The following is a 16102-nucleotide window of genomic DNA, read 5'->3' on the forward strand; positions in this document are numbered from 1 at the left end:
AAAAAGGAAAAGAAATGAAATGAAATGAGGTCTAACATTTTCCAACTCAGGGTCTCAGACTAATCCAACGAGAATAAATTTTAAAACGATGAATTAAATTAAAAAATTTAAACACGGTGACTTAATAAATTAAAATAATAAAATTCAACAATAAACTAATTTAAAATAAAGAGTATTTTAAATGCAATACAATAGTTAATATTAAGAAAGCACATCAAAATAATTTTCACAACTTAAAAATCATATAATAAATCCAGCGAGAAATCCAATAATTTAGAACAAAAGAATTAATATTTTAGATCAATTAAAATAATCCTTTAATAAGAATATACTAAAATACGGGTATCACAGATAACACTAGACTCGCAACAAACCCTTGAAAATATCCATAAAGTCAAGTCGATAGGATCTCCCCATGTTAAAGGGAGAAGGAACTATGCATTAGCTGAAGGTGGCCTTATGTCCCATCGAGTCTATGTTTGTTGCAACATCCTAAAAAATGGGAACAATATATTTTGGTATAATGAGCTTTTTGTCTCGAACAGTGTGTGATATCTCTCTGCCTGAGCCAAAAGTCCTCTTCATGGTCTTCATTATGAACAATAATCTCAGCATTGTTTGATAAGGCACCATCTATGTCCATAAGCTCATCCTGAAAAGGGGAGAACTAGTAGACGTCCCAATATCAGATGCTTGCTCGACCTAATCCATAGAAGACAAGCTCTTGGATACCTAAGAGAGTAGCTTAGTAAAGACATCCGCCATTACCTCGAACTGAACACCTCGTACAGATATGGTCTGCATCTTCAGTTTGTAGATTGTGGCATGTCCGGGATATGTAAAACTCTCGAACTATTTATGATACAATTTGGACAATTGAATGCTACAAACAGAAATCAGTTAGAACGTACTGTGGCAAATGCTCAAAAGTATCAACATTCAAACAAACAAGACCACAGTCAAAGATGTGGTGTACAACGTGAAGATGTGGTGTACAACGTGTAGATGTAGGCTAATACATCCGAATGTTACTAACATTCGAATGAATTATGAACTGACATTCAAACTAATCACACTATAGCATTCTAATGTTACATAACCTACATTCAAATTAGTGGCAGACCTACGTTTATCTAAGAAATGTTTTTGAAAAATCAAAATATACCCTAGTTTTTAATCATAATTTTATAAATATAGAAAATGCCCCCCCCAAAACATTATCATCCCCGTATGCTCTACAAAATTTTATAAAATTTCAATATACTTAAAATTGTCTCTCTAGTTTTTTACCTATAGTCCCAGAATTTTGTATAATTTCTATATATTATTTATTTTCAAGTGTGTAGTCTCACTAAAATTAAATCAAAACTAAGTTTAGGAGAAATAATAAAATTATTAGTATGGATCCTAAAGTTTTTTGTTTACAATATTAGACTTCTTAATATGGAATTCAAAGTAAAATTATAAAAAAAATCATTTAAGGTTGATTATCTATATGGAAAATAGTTTAGAGGAATTATCCTCTAGACTTCATTGAGCAAGAAAAAACTTATTTAAAGTCTCTATTGTAGTATTATATGCTTAATGTGTCAATATTATAAGAAAAATATCTAGAGTTTATATCAAACTTAATAAACTAGCTTACATAATAGAATGATATTTTAAAAGATTGATTGATAGTTTCTATGAGGCAAATATATTCTAAATATTTTATTACAAAAATAATAATGGATGAATATTACTTCATGAAATATTATCGTCAAAAATCTGAAATATATATTAAGACATTGTATTTTTAGAATTTTATTTATACGTGTATATTGCAAATTATCAAAATCTAATTTTATATATAGTTATGTTTTTATGATTTTTGAATCTCAATATATCATTTTGCATTTTGCTCACACTATAATTGAATGCTACAACATGATGTTCGAATATGCATCTGCCACAACATTTGACAATAATGTTCAAATGTTCTTTGGGTGACGCAAATAAACTGTCATAAATTGGATGTTAGGCTTGAACAATAAACTGAATAGTGGAAATACAACTTTCACAAAAATATATTCTGTGACAGTTAAACAGTAAATCGACACATCAATTTCCTGATGGGGTTCGTGTGTTGATTGGGTTATCTTTTTTTTTTTCCATTACATCAAGTATTTCAAGTCGATTTTTTTTTTTTGTATGATGGTTTCGTCAGTTACAAAATTTACAATCTATTGTAGTGTGTTGAATTGTACCATGAACAATAAAAAAATGTACGCGTCCCATGTAAACCTTGCTTTTCCCCCCATAAGGTTGCAAATGAATAGAGCAACTCGTAAACAGTTCGAGCTTGGCTCATATATACTCAATTCGAATCCAATTCATTTAATAAATGAGATGTCTTAAGTACTAACATTGATTTGAATATTAAACGAGAAAAATTCACATAAACTCAGTTCGACTAATGTGGTTTAAATTCGAATATTCAAAGTTTATTCCACTTTGGGATTCTGTTTAGATAATCAATTCATGTTTGAGAAACCAGATCTATATCATTCTGTGCTCCAAAGAGTGAGCTCTGCAAGATCCAGAAAGCTACCTCTCTATTCAAAGCTTCATTTTTTTTTTTTTTTAATAAAAGGAGGATGGAACCTCCAAACTTTATTGAAAAAAAAAAAACTCACACTTAAGGTGAAGAAATACCGTGTAACAAACAAATCAAACCAATACTCCAACCAAAGCACCAAAAAAAAAAAAAAACAATAAAAAAAAAAGGACAAACCCATAGTCCTTGAAAGATTACCGATGAATATAAGGTAAACCCAACCTCTCTCACCACAAAAAACCCTTCAACTATTTAGGAAGTAAGTCATACTCTTCATACATACTACCACCTCCTTCCTCACAACTCTGGGACAAAAAATCCACAACCATATTACCTTCCCTAAATTGATGAGAAATAGAGAAAGAAAGACCATAAAAAGCTCTGTTCAAAGCTTGTTATCCGAGGTAATTAGTCCAAAAGAATGATGAATTGGACAAGAACGGCGAAAGGAACAACGAAACTGAGTTTTAGGGGTTGAGGAAGGGGGCAAGGAAGGAATGACAGGGACAGTAAAAATGAAAGAAAAAAGAAAAAAAAAAACTTAACTTACGTGGCACGATGCCATTTCTTTAAGTAGAAGCTGCTTTAATATATTTTATTTGACAATGCTTTTAGAATTCTAGATATAAAATACCCACAAGTACTATATATAGATATATAGAGCTCGGATTTTTATCTAAAATTATTTTTGTATATATCAAATAAGCCACCTAATCATTTATTTTAATTTCAATTAATTTATCCATTGAAATATGGACAATGATCGTGTATTTTTTCCATCATCTGCTGCCTATGATATGTCAAATTTTGGTTGAAAATTGGAATGCATTAATTTGTTAGCGGCACGCTTCCTCTAACCAGCAATTGTAAGAGCTAGATGGTTGTAAGTGATGTAATTGAGTATCATTAATTCATAACAACCAAACCAACAGATCAAAATATATAATTGACATAAATGAAGACTATATTAATGGAACATAAACATGTCACAATATATATATTTATATATGTATAAAGAGACATGCATATATGCCTCAATTTGTGTGGAAACCCTTTTATTTTACAATGCACATAAAATATCGATATATATCGCCTTTATGATATGTGCTTATTAAATGGAATAATAGGTAAAACGAGATAGAGAGAGGATATTTATTGTTGAGTACAATATTTTCTATAATTAAGTATCAGCTTTAAAATCAGTACTTCTCACTAGGATGAAAGAGCCGGGATGCTTTGTTCATTTTTGAAGAAATTAGTGGGATCAACCATGGTCTTCACATGAACCAACTTGTTAAAGTTGCTCTTGAAATATTTAGTACCCCATGTACTTGCCCGTCTATAGCTTGTGTTGCCTTTCTTACTATTTGTTCCTATGTCAAGGTCCCTATAATTGATGTATGCAGCTCTTGGAGATTTTGAAACATAGGCAGCCATGTAACTGTAAAGCCTTCTGATCCAACTTATATGCCTCTCGGATTCTGCAATTCCTTCCTCTTCCCAACTCACATAGTATAGGATTTTGTAGATGTTACCAACTCTATGTGGGAAAGGAATTGCAGATTCTGGGATTTCACTCATTCTTCCTCCATACGGAATCAAAACCAAACTAGCTTCCTCGGTCCCTTTTTGGTAAAATCTCTCCCAAATCCCTTCCAAGCCAACTTCTGGAATAGGTTCCGTCACGTAGTCAGATTTTGCTTTGAAAAAATCTGGTCTTGTTAGAGGAGTCCTGCTTAGCAATACATCCAAGGGTTCCCCACTTGGAAACCCAGCGAAGTAGAGGGTAGATTCAATCCAGCTCATTTCAGAGCAATCTTCTCTTACCAAACCCAGTTCAGGAAAACTTTCTTGCATCAATGAAAGGAGATTATCTATCCCTCCGAGATACAAGCAATAAAATAAAGCTTGTATTGTTCTCCCCCCTTCTTGGCTAGAATTGGCAGCACTTAACTCGACGCTAATGAATAGGTCTTCATCAAGCTTGTTTGCAACATATTGCCACCGGTGAACAAGCTTTGTTGGATTTTGTTCCAAGTTCCTATTAACTGTGAATACAGTCACAGTTGATGGAACATGAACCAGCTTGATTTTCCACGCAACAATGACTCCGAAGCTAGCCCCTCCACCTCCTCGAATGGCCCAAAATAGATCTTCTCCCATGGATTCTCTGTCGAGGATTCTGCCCTTAACATCAATCATTTGGGCGTCAACAATATTATCTGCAGCAATGCCATATTTACGCAACAAGGTGCCGTACCCTCCTCCACTAAAGTGTCCACCAACACCCACAGTCGGGCATAATCCTGCTGGAAAGCCAAAGTTTCTACTTTTCTCGGCAATCGTATAGTATACTTCACCGAGAGTGGCACCGGTTTCGACCCATGCAGTGCCATTTTCTACATCAACATTGATTGAACGAAGATTTATCAGATCAATTATGACAAATGGAGCATAAGCAACATAAGAAAGGCCCTCATAATCATGACCACCGCTTCTAACTCTTATTTGCATGCCATGTTTTTGGGAACACTTAATGCTTGCTTGAATTTGGGAGACATGCAATGGCGTAATAATGACTAGAGGTTTCGGGGTGGCAGGTGTTGAGAATCTAAGATTTCGTATGGAGAATTCCAATACAGATGAATATGAGGAATTGACGGGGGTGTATATGACTTGAGAAATTGAGGAGGTGGAGTTTCCAGCATGAATTGTCAAGCATTGAAGGAATTCTTCATGGGTGTGAGCCGAAGTTGCCCATAAAAATGAGAAAAGAAGACTAATAACAAATGGAATAAGCACTGAAGAGCTAACGTCGGGCTTCATTTTTGTTTGTGTTTCTGCTTTAAAAAGAGGATGCGAGCTTCCTTATTTATAGTGTTATGAGGAGATATATACGTACTTTGTTGAATACTTGGAAATTAATGTGAAAATTGTACGTACAATGGTGCTTATAACAGCTGTTGCATATAACATACATATTTTTTAACTTTGCAGGAAACCGTGGATTCCCACAAGAAATTTCGTACATAGAAAATGAGAAAACACGCAGCTATCGCGCACGTACGTAGTATATTAGCCCAAATCGCCATGACAACATAGAACTTTGACAAAATTAATTTTCATTACGTACACGACTTTTCTTCAGCAAATTAATTGATATACGAATTTTTTTATAAGTAGCAATATATATATATATATATATCGACCTGCATGATCATGTTTCAGATTTCAAGAACATTATAGTTTAATATGGCGCCGTCAAAACACGAGATATACACTAATTACGTACCTTGCAGATTGTACGTGGATCGAATTAATTTACATAGTTAGCCACGCGGTGGAATGGTAAAAGCTCAGCCTTCGAAAATATCTATACGTGGATCTATACGCACCTTATTTAAGATGATTAATTTAAATATATTTAAATATTAAGATAAATTTATATATATTTATATAAAATTAAAAATATTATAAATCTTACGTATAAAGAATTATTAAATTAAAAAAAATTATAAATTTTACTTGTAAAGAGATTTTGTCTAATCAATTGTCAAAGGTTCTGAAATTTAATTTTCATATAAATGGAAAAATTCCTGCCCATTGTACGTAGAAGCATCTGACACGTATCCATGCCTACATAATCCTTGCTTGTTCCGCATGCAATTCTTACCAAGTATAGAAGCAAATTCAGACAAAAATATATAAATAAGTCAATAAGTGTCGGGTTTTTCTTTTCAAATCTAATTCCAATATTGCAAGATCTTCCTGGAATAAACAGTAATTAGTCGGGCGTAAACATGCTGATCTGTAGTATCATATTAGAAAATAAGTTCGCAGCGCCGACTGTATATTATATATGGATTTATGAAACTAGGGGTCCAACTTTGAATCCAAAAAATTTATTAAAAGAAGCTGATCATAGGGTATATATATATATATATATGCATTAAATTTATCTTTTAAAACAAGTTATAAAATATTAATGGTTATTTGCATTACATTTAGTAAGATAAATTTAGTAGAATATAAATAGAATGGTAGTATAATTCGTAGAATTTTTCTTATGAAAATAATTATGTTAATATTGTTACTGAAATCATGATCAATAATATCGCTTCTAGAATGCTTAAAAAAATAAATAGGAGAAAGCTGTCATCTCAAAGCATTTTTACAAATTTTATATGTTTATATATATCCATTTAAAGTTTGCATGAGGATTTGAATTCTGCATAAGGATTTGAAGTTTGCATAATGCACGGATCATTTGAAGTTTTCAAAGTCTTTGACTTTTTCTTTAATTATAATCTGCTTTAACTAAAATTTCAAATTAAGCTACATCTGAAGGATGATAAAAAGGCCATTTTGTCTAGTCAACGGTCAGAAGTTCTGAAATTTCATTTTCAGTACGTATGCATGCCTAATCCTTGCGATCCGCAATTATTTCCAAGTACAGTAGGAAATTCAGAAAAAAATAAATAAGTCAATAAGTTTCGGATTTTTCATTAATATTTCAAATATTATATATCAATATATATATTGGCATAATTCCATTGCAAAATCAAATAAGCAGGAAAATGATAGACAAACATCTCTATCATATAAGAAAATAAGAAGTTCGTAGGGTCCACTGTATATTATATATGGATTTATGGTATAAAAAATAGAAAATAAAAACTTAACTGATGTTTTATATACTGAGAAAAAGAAAATCAATAAGAGCATGGAAAAAGAATAGTATGACTTTATTTACTTGCGCCTAGAAAATCAATAAGAGCATGGAAAATCAATAAAGTCTAAGTTTCTTTAAGACTTTATTTCCTAGTTTTCTATTTTCTTGACTTTCATGAATTCTTTAACTTTGGTTTATATAAATAGGTAAAAGTTAGGAATCCGTGTTATCATTCTTTATTTTATATTTTTATTTAATGATTAAGAAAATATTTTTTAATAATATTGTGAATTTATTTTAAAAAATATTTAAAAGTACTTTAAAAAAAAACTTAAAAATATTTTTTAATTTTTCTTTTTACTTACTTATTAAGTAAGTATTTTTAAATGAATATGTGAATTTCTTTTATTTTTTAAAAATGTTTAAATAGTTTAAAAAATGTATATATAATCCCACGTTGAAGATGGTGGCGTACGTTGTACATGAACTTACATTATTGGAAATAAGCAGAGCGGACGGCTGTTGGTGGATTTGCGGGCAAAGAATCCGATGGTGGGGATATACTTGTGGTGGTGGTACAGGCAGTGTAATCACTTTATGTTGGGCTATTTTCTAATTTTCCTGCTTGCGGTGTGTAGACAGGCGGAAGGGCGGGCAACTGCCCATTTTGAAAGGTTAGGACGGGTGCTTGGCTAGGCTTCTGCCCTGTTTGGATTTCACTTGTCCGCCTATATATATATATATAATGAGTCGAAATAACGTGCAAAACACATTTGTTGTATGGTTGGGTGGGACAATATTTTTAATAAAAAAAATATGATTTTTTACAGAAAAACTAATTAATGCATAATTTAATGCACAAAAACAAAAAAGAAAATTTTAGGAAATATCTATAAATAATGATAAGCTAGCGAAGTATAATAATTATATATTTAGATAGATTAGAAAACGAAAAGATTTGTTCAAAATAGACCATAGTTTAATACAATTTGTGGAGTCGAGTGACATAGACAAATTGAAGTCCTAGATTTTTGCAAAAGTAGAATAGACAATACAAATATTTTTTCAGCAGATGAAAATACTGTTTGGATTGTTTGGGAGATAATTGATCATTATGTGTCTTCTTCTATAGGATTAATTGAGAGCGCATTTAATTTTTTATGACATTGTTGCTTAAGTTGATCAAGGTCTGCACCAAGTTGAATCACTTATTCTCTTTGTGTAGTCTATGTTATAATGTTCTCTAAATATGACAAATGCTCCTATATAAATGTTTGTGACAAATGCTCCTACATAATATGAATTTAATGTTTGTGTCTGATTAATAGAAAAGTAAAGAATATAAATGCAAAAAATTTGTACTCAGTAATCATGTGATTACAATAACTTTTGTTAAATAATCGTCACTCATAACAAACAAAAAAGGTATTCAATTATGAGTATAAATTTTGAAATGCTATGCTATTTATTAATCAGTGGTATATCAAATATAGGAATCCAATGCAATGCTTTCAATTATAGAGTGAATTTCGGAGTGATGTTTGTTATAGAGTTCATCTTCAAGTGATGTCTTTTTACAACAAACTCGGTGGTAAGTGGTACGTGGATGTCAGACTCAATGGAAGGGGGAGCATGCACTCGGTGATTTTTTTGGTAGAGAATTCTTTAGACTCCGAAACCCGGCCATTTTTTTCTCACTTTTCTGGTAACCACAACATTGTCTTTCTGTGATTTGGACCAACAGAACTCAAATTCGTGACTCTCATGCTGCGTCTTCCCAATAGAGCAAAACTACTATTTGCCTTTCATTTTTTCAAGACCCAAAGAGACCCAATACAAGTCTGAATTTGCATCTGTTTTTTAGGCCGGAGCTGGCGTGATTTCCGTTTGATGCAGGGGCTGTATGTCAGTTAATTTTCGCATGGAGCAAGGGTTGTATGTCCAAGAAGGGAAAGAGCAGCTTTTTGTGAGGTGCTTCCATCTGTTGGTATGACGAGATAAACTTTTTCATAAATTGAAGACCATGCGTCTAGATGAAGCTGTTGTGAAGTAAGTCCATGAGTGAGTAGCAGGGGCTAGACGAGCTGGACGTGAAGGGTGAAGCTAAATTTGCTTTTGACGCAGGTGGCTGTGGTCTTCAAGATAATTTCCGTGATTTACTCGTTATACTTTTAAGAGAAGTAAGCATGCTTGTAGTCAAAAGTTGCTCTGCATATTTCTGTGATTTGCATGTTATGCCTTTAAGAGAGCCGAGTCCACTTTGAAGATAAGGAAAAAGCAATGCTACTTTTCGTTTGACACAGGTGCTTGAAGTGCTTTTTCCATGTTGAAGTCAATTCCACGGAATGCTTTATTCATTGTTGAAGACCACTTGAAGATAGATTTACGTGTTGTGCTTTTGAAAAAAAGGTGAAGGTGGGTCCACTTTGAAGATAAGCATGTATGTAGAGCCAAAAAGCTACCTCCTCCTGCATATTACCGTGTGATACAATGTTGTGCTTTAGTTGAAGAAAGAGTCAAGGTGGTTCCACTTTGAAGAGAGGCTTTGGGGTCCACTTCCATCTAACTTGAAGAGCATATTGCAAGATATGGTGATGAAAATTCAAAATGTGCATGTGCACTTGAAGACATACAATTTCCGCATGCCTACCTGCATATATGCACAACAATTAACTTCCTCAATTTCATGTAATAAATTAAATATTAATATCATAAAATGAGGTTGTTATTAATTGAATTAGAATTGATTTATTGAGACTCAACTTATTCAATTACGAGAAAGAAAAATGTGATTGACTCGAATTTAAATGCAAAATAATCACAATATTATAGCTCAATTAGGTACCAAAGGGATGAGTGTAATGCCTAAGGCTACTTTATCCATCCCACGGTAAAGTGTGGGCCAGCCTTCGAATACCCAAAATTTACCTTCCTCATGGACGTTAGCAAGTAGGAGTGGGTCCAATCTCAAATTGCCCGAAAAATCCCACCCCGTGAGGGATGATAGGCGGGCCCAGCCTTTACGACAACCTGACCTCCCTCACGAAGGAGAGCGGGTCCGGCCTTTTGGCTACCTAAACAATTTACGCCAACCTTTACCACAACGAAGAGTGGGATCAGTGCCAGCCTGACCCAACACTTACATTCCCTGTGGTGTCAATGGACAGGAGCAGGTCCAATCTCTCAGTTAATCGAACAACTTACCCCGCCCACATTATGACGAACTGCGGATCGGCTTCCTAGCTGTCCGAAAAATTACCTCCCTTGTGGGACCAAAGGGGTAGGCTTAGCCTAAGGCATCCCTACCCCTTCCTTAGTGGAGTATGGGTCTAGTCCTTCCACTACTGCCAACTCTTGTAGCGGAATGCCAAACTAATAATGCCTCAGACTTGCATCGCACCTCAACAGGATAGCTCAGGTTAGTGAATGTCGAAGGTTGTTTACGCTAACTGGTTTGACTTTTGATGCATTGGCAAACATCTTCTACTTACTTCCTATCAAGGGTTGACTTGCCAATCTAGCCTTAAGGCAGCCCAGTCTACTTCATGACAAGGTGTGAGTTCGTCGGCCCGACGTTACTCTAGGGATCACATCTCCTCCAACAAAAGCCAACCTCCTTTAAAGGCTTAAAGTGAGCCTAGTCTTAACGTATTGCTCACCCCCCTTGCCAAGCATAAGGGCTAACGAGGTGAGTCCAGTCTGAAGGCGTTGCTTGACCTCCTTTAAAGACTTAGGGTGAGTCTAGCCTTGACGCACTGCTTAGCCCTCCTTGCCAAGCGCAAGGGCCAATGAGGAGAGTCCAGTCTGAATGCGCTGCTCAACCTCCTCTAACAACTTAGGGCGAGTCCAACCTTAACATTGCTCCGCCCATGCCAAGTGCAAGGGCCAACGAGGCGAGTCCAAGCTGAACGCACTGCTCGACCTCCATCGCACCAAAGAAACGAGTCTAGTCTTTTGACTTCCTGGCTTGTCACCATTTTTATAACAAGTCAACATGCGGGAAAGGTCAGGCACCACCCGACCTCGAAGGTCCTTGAATAGGTGGTGGGTCACTTGCTTGCCCCCACCACCTTCGTACGCACTCTATGTGGTCGACTACACATCCTACCTAACTCTAGCAATGTGTTAAACATATCGGCTATGTGGAAAATTGTCCCTCCCTTGAGGAGATCAAAGAGAAGGGATTAGCCAAAGGCTTCCCGGCCTCTCTTCCCATGAAATAAGGGCCCTATCTCTCAGCGATGCAGCTTAACTACCTAAGAGCTCCACTAGATCGGGGTTACTCGACTACATTGAAGGGTCAATTCTACTTATGAATTGCCTACAGAGCAAATGACATCATCTCTCAACCGGTACATTCCCCAAATCCCACAAAAATATATATACAAAGCACAAACAAAGGAAAGCAAAAGAAGCAAACTCAAAAAAGAAGAAGAGAAAAGAAGAAGGAAAATCAAATTCCCAACCCATGTCTCCACAAACTAGGCCGACAAGGAGATTGGGGAAGTCAAGCACCCGGACTTGACTTATTTGGTCCATTAGATCCATCAGGTTGACCAGTAGCAAGCAAAGGAAAAATCAGTGAGTAAATGAATGTGCACAACAAGGAAAATGGAGGAAAAAATGAGTGTTTATTTACGATTAAATTCTTTATAGAGAAAAACAATTACATCTTTTTAAGGAACTTTACAATGTGGAAAACATAAACAAAGACTAAGGTAGAGAGGCATCGGGATCCAACTCCGGAGCATCAAGGTTTGCCTCGAGAATGTTAGGGTTTGGCACAGGAGCATGAAGGTCTACCTCGGGCACCTCGGGATCAAGCTCGGGAGCATCAAAATCTGGAGGGAAGGCATCGGGAATCATGTCTCGGCCCTGCTTGCAACCATGCTCAAGAGTATCAAGCTCTAGAGGGAGATCGCGGATGTTGAGGGCCCTTAAGTGTGCCACAAGCACCCTCGAATCTGCCTGAGGGTTTTAAAAGAATGTAGTCCCACATCATCTTGAGCCCTTCAATGTATCTATATGACCAAGCCTGGTCGTGGACAAATATGACCGGCCACTACCCCTCTAAGTGGGGAACAACCTCTTGGACATGGGACAAGTCGCTCCATAGATCCTCAATGATTGTTCTGGATAGCTACCCTTTGTTGGGTTTTCTCCAACTCCTTTGATACCTATTCGGCCCTTCTCTTTTCTTGGTCAACAATAGCCTAAATGGTTGACTGTGAGTCCTCTCATTCCTTTAGAGCATCTAAGGAAAGCGTCCATCGCAACATGCCTCAACACCGGATTCTCTCTTTCTAATTTGTCCTTGTTATTTTACATATTCTCTAGTTTAAAAAGCATTTCAAAATATTTACCAACACACATTTTGGACGATCATTATTATAGTTGTGCCAACTGTTGTTCATATGCTCGTAGTCATCTCCATTTGCATCTAGACAAAATCAAGGAGGCCAAGGAAGAAAGTTGAAAGTAATTCTAAGAACTCAGTATTGCTATTTATAATACAAAAGTTAGGCAGTCCTCGTAATTCGGAAAGAAAACAACTTTTCCAGCATCTATCAATTAACAAATAAAGGACATAATTTCAGATTCTATATCTGACGATATTTGCTTTTACATTACCATATGGAAGTAATTGGAAAATAGTTTGTTTTAATCACTTGTGTTGAAGAGCCCATTGCTTTAGAATGAACAAATTATAATCTATGTCAACCATCTTCAATGATAAACTTTAGTCCATTCATGAAGTGCTGTCCTATTTCTCTTGTGAAGTTGTGGAACAAATTAGAAGCATGGAATCCTTGCAGTTCGACTTTGGCACCATCAGAGTTGCAACGAATAAGTTTTCTAAAGCAAATAAGCTTGGAGAAGGTGGTTTTGGTGTTGTTTACAAGGTAAATAGATATATTCTTTTGGAGAAGGGTACTAATGATCACTTAAAAGATGCTAATTTTCAAGCTTTTACCCTTGTATGTTCACAGGGTATACACTCTAACGGCCAAGTTATAGTCGTGAAAAGACTGTCAAGAGAGTTGAGACAAGGAGATTTATAATTTAAGAATGAAGTCTTGTGGTGACCAAACTACAACACCATAATTTGGTTCGCCTCTTAGGGTTCTGCTTGGAAATGGAAATTAATGAAAGGCTTTTAGTATATGAGTTTGTGCAAAACGCAAGCCTTAATCAATTTCTTTTCAGTATGTTTGCGCTTCTGATTTCATGTCACTGTATCTTTAATATCTCTTTACTCTCTTTGTTATATTACTTTGTTGCATATTTTTCTCAAATCATTAGCCACATACTTGCTTTGATATGTAGATCCAATTAGAAGTGCACATCTTGATTGATGATCAAACACGGGAGAATGCAAGCAGAGCTGTGGGGACCTCGTAAGTACTTTTGGAAGGGAAGAATCCATATGTATTTGATGTGGTAGAAAATGCATCTCTAACCTACTAAGATTTATCTTATTATCAAAATTAAAGGGAGACTAAAAAGTTGTAGAAAATTATCTCACTTTTTTAGTATTCAATAAAAACTAATAATATTGTCGTCAATGTGCAGTGGGTATATGGCTCCAGAATATAAAACATAAGAAATTTTCTCTGAAGTCTGATGTCTTTAGTTTTGGAGGACTAGTGCTAGAAATAGTGAGTGGGCAAGGGATATGCTGAAATGGAGGACCGAGATATGTGTAATTAGTCTTGGTGATTCTTTCCTATTCTTGTCTTTTTGTATAGCTGTAAATTAGTCATAGCCAAAATTTGATTAGCTTGATTAATGGGGCTCTATACGTTGATATATACTCTCTACCAAAGGTCTATTATGATATGAATGAAAATATACTTTTTCTACATGGTATCAGAGCCACGACAAGTCTTGGAATACTCTGATTTTTCTTCTTCATCCGTGACCCACCTCTCAAACACCTAACCCCACCATGGAACAAACCACACCATAAGCAATCCTGCACCCATCATCATTCAATCTGAAGGTTCCTCTTTCAATGCAGGAATCATCCTCAATGAAACAAATTGTGATCTATGGTCTCAGATTATTGAGATGCATATTGCTGAAAATGAGAAACTCTCCTATATTCATGGCACCTTACCCATTCCTACAAAGGAGATTGTTGGGTATGAGAAGTGGTAAACGGATAATGGAAAAGTCAAGAGATGGCTATTGATGTCTATGACAGTAGACATTATCAAACGTTACCTTCGCTTGCCTACAACTCGTGATATTTGGGCAGCTCTATCTAAGGCTTTCTATGATGGATCGGATGAGTTGCAAGTATATGCCTTGAATCAAAAAGCTCTCTCTGCCAAACATAAGGGCACAATAATCTCTATGTATTACAGAGAATTGATTGAAACTTTCAGTGAATTGGATCACCATGAAAGGTGTTTATGGAGAATTCTAAAGATGTTGAAACTTATCAAAAATCAGTGCAACGTCAATGAGTGCACATTTTCCTTGCCAGATTAGATGGCGACTTCGAACAAATTCGAGGTGAGATTTTGCAAATGGATCCTACTCCTGAACTCGAGGAGTGTTATGCTTTGATCCATTGTGAAGCTATCCGTCGCACAATGATGAATGCCAACCCTGAAGATCTTGAAGCCTCAGCTATGGTGGCACACAAGTCGTTTGCAGCAACAGATTCGTCTTGACACGAGGAATGTCATTGTGTAATCAAAAGTTGTTTTCAATTAACTTGATTTTTCTGGACAGCATGAAACCAAAGTTCTGATACCAATTGTTGCGTCTCAAACTAGTCCAAGAATCACACAAGACGATATAGAGACAATATTTAAGTGGTTCGGTAACTTACCTATGTCCATTGGAGTGAAAACTCGTTATTTTCAATATGTTTGAACAAAATTACAAACATTCATAAACAAGTTCTCTATCTTTCAAAAGTCTCTCTGTTCTAGGTTTCCCTAGAACCTATATTTCGTCCACAGCCCTCTATCTTGATCTCTCACCTCAGTGATGATCCCTTACATTTTGCCTCTTCCTGATCGCTCACCTTAGTGAGGGTGGTTTACACCATTGCAAAATGTCTCCTTTTTATAGGAGAAGCCTACCTAACGTAGCTACCATTGTTGACAAATATGGATAAATTTCTAGCAGCTATCCTTGACTGTTGAGGTGCTGCTGTAGCCATCTAAGACTAGTGGGAAGCTTCTCTTGGTGGGTGAGAGTCTATATGTTTACATGGGCCTTTCACACTTGGGGGTTTTCCAACATAATTGACCCCTTACTTCAAAGTCTTCAATCACTACTCCATCTTCACTCGTAATTTTTCCCAGAAAATGAAAGTGAGAATTCTCCATCCACAGATAGACGAGCGTGTGCCATGAAAGTGGGTGAATCTCTTCACAACTTTGATAACCAGGGGTACTCATTTTAGATCATTAGATTTTTTCTTTTTATTTTACTGCCGTATCAAGATTTATGAGCAAAGAAGGATGATTTTTATTTGGACCGGCAGGGTCAAGAAGAGAAAAATTTATACTCCATGTGGAAGAAAGACAAATTCAACGCCACGGGTGATTGTTGCATGCCTTGAATACAAAAACAAAAAATAAAATAAATGCATAATCCTTATTGAGTTTCATTTCACAAAAAATAGAAAAACAAAACAATCTGAGAAAACAAACATAACCCAAGTTTTACATACGAAGTTTGAACTAAAAAATGATGGAGCACTGTAGTTTGTAATCAGAAGAGTAATTCCAACTCGTGTAATGCTACTCTTCTTATATTGAGTAGTGTTACATACATTCGTAAAATGTGTAAGTATCGTGCAATTGTTTTAA

The 16102-nt window shown here is 35.6% G+C and overlaps 1 protein-coding gene across 1 annotated transcript; it reads right to left on the reverse strand.

Annotated features, from left to right (window-relative positions):
* Nucleotides 1-3567: 3567 nt before the first annotated feature.
* Nucleotides 3568-5460, reverse strand: LOC122275360 (berberine bridge enzyme-like 18). The gene has a single exon (XM_043084372.1). The coding sequence runs from the start codon at nucleotides 5420-5422 to the stop codon at nucleotides 3809-3811; it is 1614 nt and encodes a 537-aa protein (XP_042940306.1). The 5' UTR covers nucleotides 5423-5460; the 3' UTR covers nucleotides 3568-3808.
* Nucleotides 5461-16102: the final 10642 nt, after the last annotated feature.

Source organism: Carya illinoinensis, chromosome 9, assembly GCF_018687715.1.
Source record: "Carya illinoinensis cultivar Pawnee chromosome 9, C.illinoinensisPawnee_v1, whole genome shotgun sequence".
In the NCBI taxonomy this organism is placed as follows: Eukaryota; Viridiplantae; Streptophyta; class Magnoliopsida; order Fagales; family Juglandaceae; genus Carya; species Carya illinoinensis.